This window comes from Salminus brasiliensis, chromosome 11, assembly GCF_030463535.1.
Source record: "Salminus brasiliensis chromosome 11, fSalBra1.hap2, whole genome shotgun sequence".
NCBI classification, from domain to species: Eukaryota; Metazoa; Chordata; class Actinopteri; order Characiformes; family Bryconidae; genus Salminus; species Salminus brasiliensis.
The window spans coordinates 11,606,683-11,618,797 of NC_132888.1; the positions used below are offsets into that span (position 1 = coordinate 11,606,683).

The following is a 12,115-nucleotide window of genomic DNA, read 5'->3' on the forward strand; positions in this document are numbered from 1 at the left end:
CAAGAAACACCATGAGCCTTGTTGCTTATCAAAGTTAGAACCTCATACCAACTGTCAAGCATGGTGGTGATACTATGTTGGTTTGGGGAGGCTTTGCTACACCAGGACATGGATGCCTGGCTATGAATTACAGATTCTGCTCTGTACGTGTACACCAGATTCTGCTCTGTACACCAACAGACACGTATACATACTTCTCTGCACTTGCTGTGTTGACTGTCTATCTGATTTACAAACAGTGGAGAATGCTTTGATGGCATCAGGATCTGGCAGGAGCTGGGGCCCTATCTTCCCTCATGTAGGAGATCAAAGACCATCGTGCTGTGGCTGTCAAACAATGAAAGGGGAAAATCCAACAATACCAAATGACTTTAGAGACTTTAGATACTTTAGAGACAGACTTTAGAGACTCAGAGAGCCAGAAAGTGAGAGAGGGAGAGACATAAAAGCCCAAAATACAAAATAGTAGCAAATTATTCTTTGCTTCTGACATCATGCATGTGGAATTAAGCAGTAAACATACTGTTTAAGTTAAGAGTGTCAATGATAATCGTCTGCGCCGAGGGTGATAGATGCAGTGGGAATTGTGAAACCAAAAAAAAATCAAAGTGAGCAGAGACTGATGCAACTCTGGAGGCCAAGCTCAAGTCAAAATGCTGTTTGAAGTAACATTTGGCCCTCTGACATATAGACATGAAAGAGAGAGAGAGAGAGAGAGAGAGAGAGAGAGAGAGAGAGAGAATGGCAGTTGAGGGCCAGACACATGCCTCCATGTGTGGATAAGGTGCACAACATCAAAGCTATTCACATGTGCATGGACACATACATGAAAACACACACATGCACACACTGACCCTTGTGCACTCACACAGCAAACAGAAGATTGAGCTTTCACAGTTATGTACATACAGTTAGCTAGCCTGAGGCAACCACGTGGCTCACACATCGTCTACCAGCTGCCAAGGCTTTGGACAGGAGCTTTTATGACCTGTTGTCAGGGTCGGTTGGGAAGGAGAGGGGGGTCGTACATTATAAAACATGGAAAAAGTGAGGCAGCTACCCTCTACAAGACTAATGAAAAGGGACTCATTCATCAAAGCAAAGTTCAACTGTGATTTTACCCTAACAATACAGACTAATACTGTGCCAGGTGAACTTGGGTTTATTGGGGGGTTAGGTTGGTCTCACGCTTCTAATTAGGACTGTGACTCCACAATGAAAAGAAAGAGTCATTCTCAGGATGGGAGCCTTTGTGAAGACAGAAAAGTGACAAGCATTCAACCACGTGGACAACCGTTTAAAAAGGTGATGGGGTTGGAAAGCTTTGTGCTAGAAGGCTGATCCTTTTCTATGCTAGCAAGCACTATTGTACTAAGTGGCGTTTTCACATTGGACATTTCTGTTTAAGGCAATTCTTTTAAGTGAAATGCATGTGTTAGCCTTTTAAGTAGAGACACAGTCAAACAAAAATCTAATTTCATTTATTTAGAGAAGAGGGGAGATCATCTAACCTGTATTGGAAACGTGTGGTCAAAGAGATGTTACCCCTACGTTTACCCCTGTAAAAAAATAATTTGCTCACTCTGACATAATTCTGAGGAAGAGATTATTTAACGTCTCTTTGACCACACTTTGACCACACTTATAACACTGAAAAATTAAAGTGTTACAAGGTTTAATGAGATTGAGGGACACCAGAAAATGCAATATTAAGAAATACATGTATAATTTTAAAAAAGAAATGTTTGCAGATGAAGTTGATTATAATGTTAAGAAACAAAAAAACACTTTCAATAGTCTGTAAATGGGGACATGATACAATACTGATATTTTTCAGGAAACAAGCATTCCAATATCTTTTAATTATTAATATTGTTTACAACAATCTTTACCATCCGCTGCTATAAGCTATTTTATGTGATGGAATGTGAGTCAGTTAAAGTGATTTTCCTAATCACTTTTCTCTAATTGATAATATTAGAGAACCTAGCTGGTTAGAACTTCTAGCAAGAAGTTGAAAGTAGGCTACATATAGATATACTTCCAGACATTTTCCTAGCTCGCTAATTAGTAAAACATGTATGGCTAAAAAGTCATATAGCTACCTAGCTAGAAAATCTATTCTCAGCCTGTGAATTCAAAAACTCATCTATCTTAAGAGACCTTTGTAAAGTATCATTTTCACTCTGGAGTTAAATTGGCAATACTATCAAGATGGACTGTAGATGGAAGGCTATAATATTCTCACTGGGGCTGGAAAGAGGACTGGCCAGCTGTCGCGGATGATACAGCCATCTTTCTCTCCTCAGTATTACATGTAAACTAAGCAATTATGGCGGGAAACTGCCCCGGCCTCAAGCCTGTGGCCGGCTGTTGTGAAACCAAATCCAAACCTGCTGTGTAACTAAGAGGTTTGCGTTTGTCTAGAACAATAAACCACAGAACCCAGCATAATTTAAAAGCAGGTTTCTGTTGGGATCAGCACTCTCCACATACGTGACCCAGTCGCTGTTGGTTTTAATCCCACCAGCAATTCCACACCGGAGTCTAGGCAAATCACATTCATATTATGGCCATGCATGCGCAAAGTAATCCTGACTTCACCCAGACAAGACCACACTGAGAACAACGGATCTTACACCAGCAGCTCTGTTAAACTCTAATCCTGCACTGCTCGACCCAGGTCGTTCCGGCTGTAATTACTGGAGGGCAAAGAAATCCGCTGTTGACGTCCAGTTGTCATAACTGGCAGCAACACTCTCTTTCCAGTCAAGGCAAGGGTTCAACTGTTAGCTAAATGTTCTTAGAAGTTACATAAGCAGGAAAAAAAGGGTTCAGAACTCTGGAATACTGGAATTGTCAAACTGAGAAGGTACCATGTTCTGCAACACATATGAAGGTGTGAATGTTGTAGATTTGTGCTGCACCTCCTGGGCGTATTATATAAATGATTGCTTCATGTGATTTCTCCTGAACTGCGTGAACTGATTTACCTCTTCACTGCAACCTTCTGGAAGACACTTCTTTGCCCAAGATTATTGTGAGTTTCTTATTTCTTATTTATGGTATAGTTCTTCAGGCAAGTGCAGTAGTAACTTAGTGGATGTTATTTTGGAATTACACTGCAAAAGGAAGAACTTCATATTAAAAACTGTCTACCTTGCTTATGAAACCATTCATTAGGTTCGCCTTAGCTTGGCCTTGAGGGAATACACACTGTATTGTTTTCAGTTGGCCTCCTCTGCAATTGGCTCTTCTCTCAGACAAAACAAAGCCTCTAAATTGCTGGTGTAGACAGTCACAATGGAGACGGTAGCCACGTAGTCTTTCAGAATGAACATTCAACATCACACTCTTTAGGGAGACAGACAATACAGGGGCTGGGTAGGCCTATTCATTTGCAAAATAACAAACCTGTGGAGCTCAGTGCGACTACGAGGATCTTTTTTTAATGATAGTTTAGTAATGGTAATGCCTCTAGAGTGAACTTTTAATTCATGCTGGAATTATACACATCAGAATCATGCACATGAAGTGAAAATGAGTTTTCATTTTAGTTCAAAGAACTGGATTTATTTGCCATGATAATCATGAAAAGCACTCATTTGCTCACATGTACCATAAGGAGTGATCATACAGGGACATGGAAACAGAGACAACTATATATCATTATAAAATGTACAAATCTACAGATTTACCCTGATAAAGTTATGGCACTGAAGCATAAAGTGGACGCATAAATGGACTTATACCATTCACTCAGTTGTGATCGTTTTTCTGTACATTTTAAAGCTAATCTCCAACTGTCTTCAGTCATATGAGCAATGAAATGGCTTCTGAATAATAAGAAGCAAATATATCCCACCTCACTGACAACTATATTCAAACTCTATTGCATCTCATATAAAGCTATTTTAAAACAAATTAAATAAAAATAAAATAAAATAATAAAATAAAAGCAACCAGGGAACTCAACATGGGCTGGCTTGTGGTTAACACGTCACAACAGCACATTGTAAATCATGACCATGAAGCCCATTATTCTACATTGGCGAAGGTGTAAATGATTCAGTGTTAACCAGTAAACCCCCCCCCCAAGGGTCCCGGTGAAACCATTTGTACACAAAGTATACTCTGAATCATGTGGCAAAGCTGATCACATTTTGTAAACTTCAGGGATCATTTGGCATGTTGTGAAATGACTTGGGGTCTTACTTAATGCTTAAGACTACAGTCATGCTAATGTAATGAAGTGTCTGACGTGAGAGCTGGCCAGTACAGTATATTGTTGTTTTTTGTGCCACATGAAAAGCACTTAACACTCCAAGAAATATTCACTGGGTGGTCACCAACAGCAACAGCTGTCAAAGCACTGAGATGAATAAGGAACATCATGGCACTGTGACCTCAAACATGGCCACTAAAGAAGTACCAGATCATTGCACTAGGTCATAGCCTTACAGAGAAAAGGGGTGTGTATGGGGGGGGTGGTTAACATAGGAACAGATCTTAAAGTTGATAACCAGTGTAAGCAGGTTGTATTCACCAGCATGTGGCTGCCATTGTGAAAACAAAATAACATATGTACATTTATCAGACATGAGTAAATAAATACAGGTCTTGTGACAAAGAAAGGTGGAGCACATGATTCAAAACCATAACCTGGTTGAACAAGGTGAACATCTCTAAGAGATCCAAACAAACAGAGTCTTTAGAAGCCAAGTAAACCTGTTCACCAAACTGCACCAGAAGAGTTCTGAACAGCTGAGAGAGTCACAGCTAATAAAACAGCTCTTAGCTGAGGCTAAATAGCCAAGACGGTAGCATGGCTCATCGCAGTGTAAACATGTCACTGAAGCGACACTGCTCTCCACTCGCACTCCTGACCTCCACACTAATAGCAGCTCCTCAGTCACTTATTAGCAGTCCATCTGCCTGAGGCCCCAAACGTCCACTGAAGCAGCCAAGAGTCTTTGTCACTTTGTCCATTTGCGTCATTGACTCCCCCTTTGCCTCTTGTTATTGTACACACACGTATTTCTTCCACCAGGCCTTGGAGAGCATCTTCATCTTATCAGCTGTGCTGCGGACCTTGCGTTCCCGCCTGGCTCGCCTGTCTGCCTGCCGAAGGCCGGCGGCAATGGCAGCGTCGAATACCTCCTTCAGGTTCTTCTGGGTGAGTGCAGAGCATTCGACGTAGGTCACGGCACCAACTTTGTCGGCAAGGGTACGGGCGTCCTGCTCTGGAACGGGCCGTTCACGTCGTCGCGCCAACTCAATCAGCACTTTAACGTCCTGCCGTAGGTCACACTGCGTGCCCACCAGCAGCAGCGGCGTCAGAGGGCACCGTCGGCGGATCTCGGGCACCCATTTCTCACCTACGTTCTGGAAGGAGGCGGGACTAACCACGCTGAAACAGAGCAGGAGGACGTCGGTGCGCGAATAGCAGAAGTGTCTCAGCTTATCAAACTCGTCCTGAGATGGAAAGAGAGACAAAGAGAGATGAAGAGGGTTAGAAATTACTGGACAAAACATTACCAAAGCTTTAGGAGGACATTGCAGACTTTTCTGCTTTGTGAACAACAGCTATTCCATGTTACTGTAGACTTTTTTTTATCTAAAAAAATTTCATAATCATGTAAAATCCCATCAAGCAGGTTCAATTCTAAAATCCACCCCGGAATTCCAAATCTCTCTCTAAAGAGTAAAATCCTTTTAGTAGCTGCAGGGTGTTTTGTAATTCATGGAATCAATTAACTCTAACTTTATAGGTTGGCCCACACTGGTAACAGCCCACAATTGCTGCGGAACAGACTGTTCAAACTGTAATCTTTCTCAAATCTGCCAAGACGTGCAACTCAGGCACACCCTGCCCCCTCTCTCCTGCCCTCATACTGTGCAAATCAAGTAAATTAACACTATAGGTCCACAAAGCTTTAAAGAACAGGGCCTCTCAAATCCTTAAGAACACAGACTTAGCCTGGCTCAGACAAGAGCGCTTAACCCCTACCTACCCAGGTTCTTTAGCCCTTGAACCACCGTTGTAAAATATATACACACACTGTATACATTCAGAATTCTTGCAGTGCACTGTAGAGTCACAGAATACCATTTGTGAATCACTATAAAACTGTGTTTGGTAGACATAGATGGGTTCATAATACAATGAGAGCCTGAACTGACTAATCAAACTAAGCCCTTGGTTTTTAGCACACCAGCAAGTGTGTTTTCTGTGTTGGCCATGACAACCTTCCTGTCTCTCTGCAATCCATACGGAAGCCTGACCTTCTGAGCGTTGCAGAGATCTGTTATCTACCTACTTTATGTTTGCCCAAGCTTGCCTTTCCCAGCTGTATGAGGGGATTTACTGGCTGTGTACTGAAAGGGCAGAGCCGTTTATTGGTTAACCTATACAGTACACAATAAAGACTTATGATTGTTTGGAAAGCGGAAAAGTTTACAAAGGAGCAAAAACCTAACAAAGAAATTAGTTCAGTAGTGTGAACAACTTTAGAGATGGCAAAGAGTTGAAATATGCAAAATATGCACCAGGCCTAAGCCTTTTAATAAAGTTTTTTTGTTTGTTTTATAGTTGCTGCTTTGTCTTGAGTCTTGAGTAAGGAGATGTGCCTGGAGGCGATGGTTGAGAGTGTAAGAGAATGAAATGAGGATTAAAGATTAAGAAAAGACAGAGGCAGAGAATAAGAGCAAGAGAAAGAGAGAGAAAGAGATGGAAGACTGAACTCAGCAACACTGTTTTTTCCAAGCTCTCTAAGGTTACTACACAACATGGCGCCACTTCTAATCTGTTTTAATTAACCAGGACCTCGCACTCCATCACTTCTCACTCACTGCAAATCCCCTCCACATCCTTCACCCTGTGAACTACACAAAAGCCCTAATTCTGCTCCCCGTCCCAAGGTTGACACACTTGCGTAGATAAGTGCCAGGGGTTTGAGCAGACATGGGGTGAGTTCAAGTTCAACAGGAAGATGCAGGGCTTCTCCAGCCTGGACTCACAGTGACTGAGAGAGTTTGTAAAAGAGACAGCCTCACGAATGTGGCCTTGAGGCCTCAGGCAATTTACAGACAGTGGGAGTGGACCACTGTACTCCCTTTAGTACCTCTGAGCCCCAGATAGGGAGCGTGTGTGCATACACACATTGTGTAGCTGTCAAATTTCCATGCACACTGTCCGGACATCTGTCTTTATCATGTGGAGTGTGTGTATGTTTGTTTTTGTACATTTTTCAGACAAATTTCCTGACTGTACAGAGGAAATAGTAGCTTAATTTGTAAAGCGTTGCTGGTTTACCTGTCCGGCAGTGTCGCAAAGTTGCAGTCTTACTGGGTGTCCGTCAACCTGTACAACCGCTGCAATGGAGAGATAGAGGGAGGGAGAGAGAGAGAGAGAGGTAGAGGGAGAGGTGAGTCATTTTTGCTGCCCACACCCACTTACATACACACACCTGTATCCACGTATTCACCTTAAACTTTATCATTGTATCTAAACAGTCTGAACTAGTAGGTCAAAATATGCTGTTTGAGCGACCAGGTCAAACAGAAATTAGACTGGAATAAAGCCTGCCTGCACACACAAAGTGAAAACAGCAGGCCTCATCGTTCGGCCAGCTCCATTGTGTAACAGTGCCCAAATCCCTGTCATTTGATCTGCCTTTGATTCTGCCCTTTCTCCCTGAAGTTCCACCTGTGGAATTGCATAATGACTCTGAAATCAGTTTCAGTGTCAGATCTGGTTCAAAGAACAGGACAATGACATCACTCTGGGCCACTGCCACATAAATCCCAGCGGAAAAATAACCAGAGGTAAGATGATCTCCTCTGCAACAGGTTTTTTTTCTTTTCTTTTTTTTGCAACAGGTTGGACTTGTTGGACTTTAAGGGACAAACTTTCAGTCAGCCCTAATTTGCATTATTCCAGAGGACAAAAGAGTAACACGGTGGTACACGGATACTATTTATGAGAAAATAAGGTTTTGCTGTACTGTTAATAAAAGGTGCTTCCAAGCATTGCATTAGAAGACCCAATTTTGTTTCCATAAAGAAGCATGATTGTAACAGAGATGTGGAAGTATGAAGAAACATGCTTCTTAATGGAACCAAAAGTGGATCTTCTATGGCATCCATTGAAAAACCATCTGAAGCCCCTTTCTTTTCAAGGTTGTACTTGTACAGTTACCACGTTTTCAATATGTGTACAGAAATATACATTTCAGTTTAAATATTGTGGTTGAAAATCATGATGAAAAACACTGTTCATTGTGTACTTTCCATAGTCTTGATAGGGTACGGCAGACCACACAAGATAGGCTACTTTATTCAGTAAACACAAAGCTGGTGAGCACCTAACAGGGAAAATAGCTTATCAGTGAAAAAACCCCTAAACTCTGTAAGTGTGAGCCAGAGTCTTGGTCAAAGGTTTATGAGGAACATTATCTCTGACTCATAGCTCCACATGTTGGTATTGGAGCGGAAAGTAAAGCAGAAAGTGCTGCCAGTAGTCTTTTAACGACAAGAGGCGGCGAGTGGTTTCACTAGGCTTGCTAGTCTGACACCTATTATTAACCAAGTTAGCTATGCTAGATAACCAACCCACCACTGATATAGGTTGCTTTTGTACATTACAGCTTTGTATTTCTTCCTGAGCTCAATATTTTATAAATTATGGGGAAATAGTGAAATTACCAAGAGATTATAAAGGAAGGAGTAAGTTTGTGGACACCCCTTCTAATAATAAATGCATTCAGCTACTTTAAGCTGACACAGACGTGCAAATGCACACATGCAGCTTGTCTGGCCCCTGTAACATTAGAGAAGTGCTGCCAATAGAATAGGACTCTCTGAAGCACGTAAACATTAACATATTGGCACCGTGTCTAAAAGGGTATAAAGCCCCCCAGCTTTGAGCCGAGGAGCAGTGGATCTGTGTCCATCCAGTAATTTCGGGATGAGTTGGGGAGTTGGAGATGACGTGGGGTGGTGATCATCCAACATCCTGACCTCACTACAGTGCTTGTTGCTGAATGCAGTCAAATCCTTACAGCAATGATATACAAGCTAGTAGAAGGCCTTCTTCCCTGGACAGTGGAGACAGTTACTCCAATAAAAGCAGGACCAACTTTTTTAATACCCTTGATTTTATAAGAAACAATGCATGATCAGGTTTGCCAATACTTTTGTCCATATAGTGCATCGTTGCGCTCTTCATTTTAACCCATTCATCTCCATAGATTTTTTAAATTATTGATTATTTATTATTTATAATTGAACTAATAAAAGTATATGGTGTAAATGTGAGTTTTTATCTATTAAAGTCTGTCGTTTGATCATTAGGCTAACATCAAATTATTAAATTACATGTTCTGTGTTCATTTAGTTGGTATAAACATGAATATTTAACTTACCAGAGAAGTGGTCGAAAGCTGTGGGGACGTATTTGGTCGGGTAGCCGTTGGTCGTGTAGCTCACCACCAGGCTGGTCTTCCCCACTGCTCCGTCACCGAGCAGCACACACTTCAGCGCCCGCTCATCGGAGTCGGACGCCCGGGGAGGCTTCGGATGGTGAGGCGGTACCGGCGGGGCCATCAGATGATTACGATCCATTTAGAGGGTTAAAACGGTCTGTACACTCCCAACGGAGTGAGTCGCGAAAACACCATCAAAAAGTCCTCAGAGGTCACCGTCTGCTAGTTTAAGAGAGCAGTGGTCATAGTTGATCCAGCAGTGCCCCGTGGTCAGACTGCTCGCCTGTCTTGTCTTAATGGGGCGATCAGAAGATCCGTGTAATCAGTGCAGTGTTTCCAGTGAAGATCTATGCGCACTCGTGAATGAGGAACCTACACATGGAGCTGCTGACTGAAGACTGAGCGCCTCTTAAAAGCAGGCTGGGAGTTAACTTTCCCCTCCCAGAGAGAAGTGTCCCTTCCCCACCCGTATTCCGGCAGGTCCCACCTTCTGCACTGAGATTGGCTAGAAGGTGAGGACTCGATCTGCTGGAGGCTTCAAAGCGTTGAAGAGTTTCTGACTGTAACAGAATGTATACGGTGTGTCCAAATGTTTGTGGACACCTTCTCATTCAACCTTTTCTTATTAATAATGCATATGCATAATACATGTGCCTCCTTTAATTACTGCATTTTATTTTACAGAAAATGTTTTAGGATTTAATTGCATTGAGCCACCAACACATTAGTGAGTGTGGGATGATCAGTTCTGGATTACAACAGTAAAATAGAGTCACCATTCAGAGCCATTGCTGACAGATATGTCCAGTTATGAGCAAAATGTTTATATAATGGCCATAAAAAGCTGCTGCACATGAGCATATGGTCAGCATACCCAAGGCCAAGCGCCGGTTACAAACCAGGGTGGGGTACAAACCGGGGGGGCTTTGTACCCCTCTAAGCCCCCCCGGTTTGTACCCCCCCTGGTTTGGCCCTTAACTGGACATATCTGTCAGCAATGGCTCTAAATGGTGACTCTATTTCACACACACACACACACACACACACATATATATATATATATATATATATATATATATACAATACTATTTATTAAGATACACCAGAAACAGGTCCCAGGTCAGTATAAAACACCTACACCTGTTTAGCATTATGAGCATTTGAAGACATCCTACTTTTATGTATATAGGGGAGGTGTGGTAGACTGCACTAACTAGACTTCTTGTGAGTATGAACTACTAGCCAGTGCTAGACCAGGGGGTGAGGCTTGTCGGAATACGGGTGGACGATAAGGGTTTGAAAAGAGGCGTGTGTTTTGCTGACAGTTGCACATGGAGCATGTTGTAAGTTCTCTTATTTCAAAAGAACTGGACTTTGTCTATACATTGCTGATTTGCTTTGCAGTACTGAAGATACATGGCCTAGCTTTCTTATATAGTTTACTCTCAAAGCTTCTCAAAGATTATTCCCCTTATTGTCTATAGTCTTATGCTCAAACACTCGTCCTCTTTTAGTCTTACAGACTCTAGTCTTACAGTCCACAGTAATTTAAGACTCTACCCTTTGTGGCCCACACAAAGCAATGATATTAAAGCACACAGACACTCACAGATAGTTCATGTGCTCAAAAAGTTCATGTCCTCATCAAATAAACACAAAAAGGCCCACTGGGCCGGTTAATTCATCAGTGTTAGCAGGGCCAGACATAATGCTATCCTGTAGGGGCTATCACCATTTCCCCTTGTTATTATGTCTGTTAAATGCACTGTGGTAACTAAGCCAGTTTTTCACCTCTTTTTCACATATATTCACAGCCCCCAGACAACATTCAATATTTTAGATTAACATTTTCAATATGTTCCTCATTCAGTATATATTTTAGAGGTTCCCTGTTTTTGAGGCCACTGTGCCTCAAAGGGCTAATGGCCTCTGCAAAACTGGCTGAATCTGAGAGACATACTGTCCTACACTGTGTGCCGGAATCAAGCCAAGTGGAGCTGCTTTGCTCCTCTACCCATCTAACATGCCTTCTTCAGTTCCTGGGAGGTTTAGGGATTTGCTGAGCAGTAGAATAAGGCTGTGTTGGATGGGAACCCACTAAACAACAGGACCTGCATCAGATCTGCAGTTTCTCAACAAATCTTACCATTGTAAAAAGTCATTCAAATGAAACTTCTTCACAATGCTGATCTGCTAATGTGATGTATGGATGTGGTTCAACCTACCAACAGTAAGTGAGTCTAAGATTACAGCCTAGGATTACATCTCCACCTGGTGGTCAACACTCTAAACTGCAGGCACACCACATTTACGTGAAGTAATACACTGGACAAAACTATTGGGACATGCAAACCTTACACCCACAGGAGCTTTTATGACCCAAAATCCATAGGCATTAATATGGAGTTGGTCCCCCTTTGCAGCCACAACAGCATCCTCTTAATTGGGAAGCCTTCCTACAAGACCTGGCTCGCAATCTCCGTTCTACTTTATCCCAGAGGTGTGCGATAGGGGTGAGGTCAGGGCTCTGTGCGGGCCAGTCAAGCTTTTCCACACCAAACTCCCCCAACCATGCCTTTATTGACCTTGCTTTGCGCATTGGGGCACAGTCATGCTGAATCCGAAAAAAG

At 42.4% G+C, this 12,115-nt stretch overlaps 1 protein-coding gene across 1 annotated transcript; it reads right to left on the reverse strand.

Annotated features, from left to right (window-relative positions):
• Positions 1 to 3,573: 3,573 nt before the first annotated feature.
• On the reverse strand, positions 3,574 to 9,872 carry rhoub (ras homolog family member Ub). Its single transcript, XM_072691694.1, has 3 exons — positions 9,426 to 9,872; positions 7,316 to 7,374; positions 3,574 to 5,475 (listed from the first exon to the last, which is right to left on the reverse strand). Exons 1-3 carry the CDS (start codon positions 9,622 to 9,624, stop codon positions 5,020 to 5,022), a joined length of 714 nt encoding a protein of 237 aa, XP_072547795.1. The 5' UTR covers positions 9,625 to 9,872; the 3' UTR covers positions 3,574 to 5,019.
• Positions 9,873 to 12,115: the final 2,243 nt, after the last annotated feature.

Excerpts from the sequence above, each read along its gene's own strand:
- rhoub (XM_072691694.1), bottom strand. The coding sequence starts at position 9,624 with ATGGATCGTAATCATCTGATGGCCCCGCCGGTACCGCCTCACCATCCG. Across the intron at positions 7,375-9,425 it reads AGCTTTCGACCACTTCTCTG|CGGTTGTACAGGTTGACGGA; the intron begins GTAAGTTAAATA and ends TCTCCATTGCAG. Across the intron at positions 5,476-7,315 it reads TTTGCGACACTGCCGGACAG|GACGAGTTTGATAAGCTGAG; the intron begins GTAAACCAGCAA and ends TTTCCATCTCAG.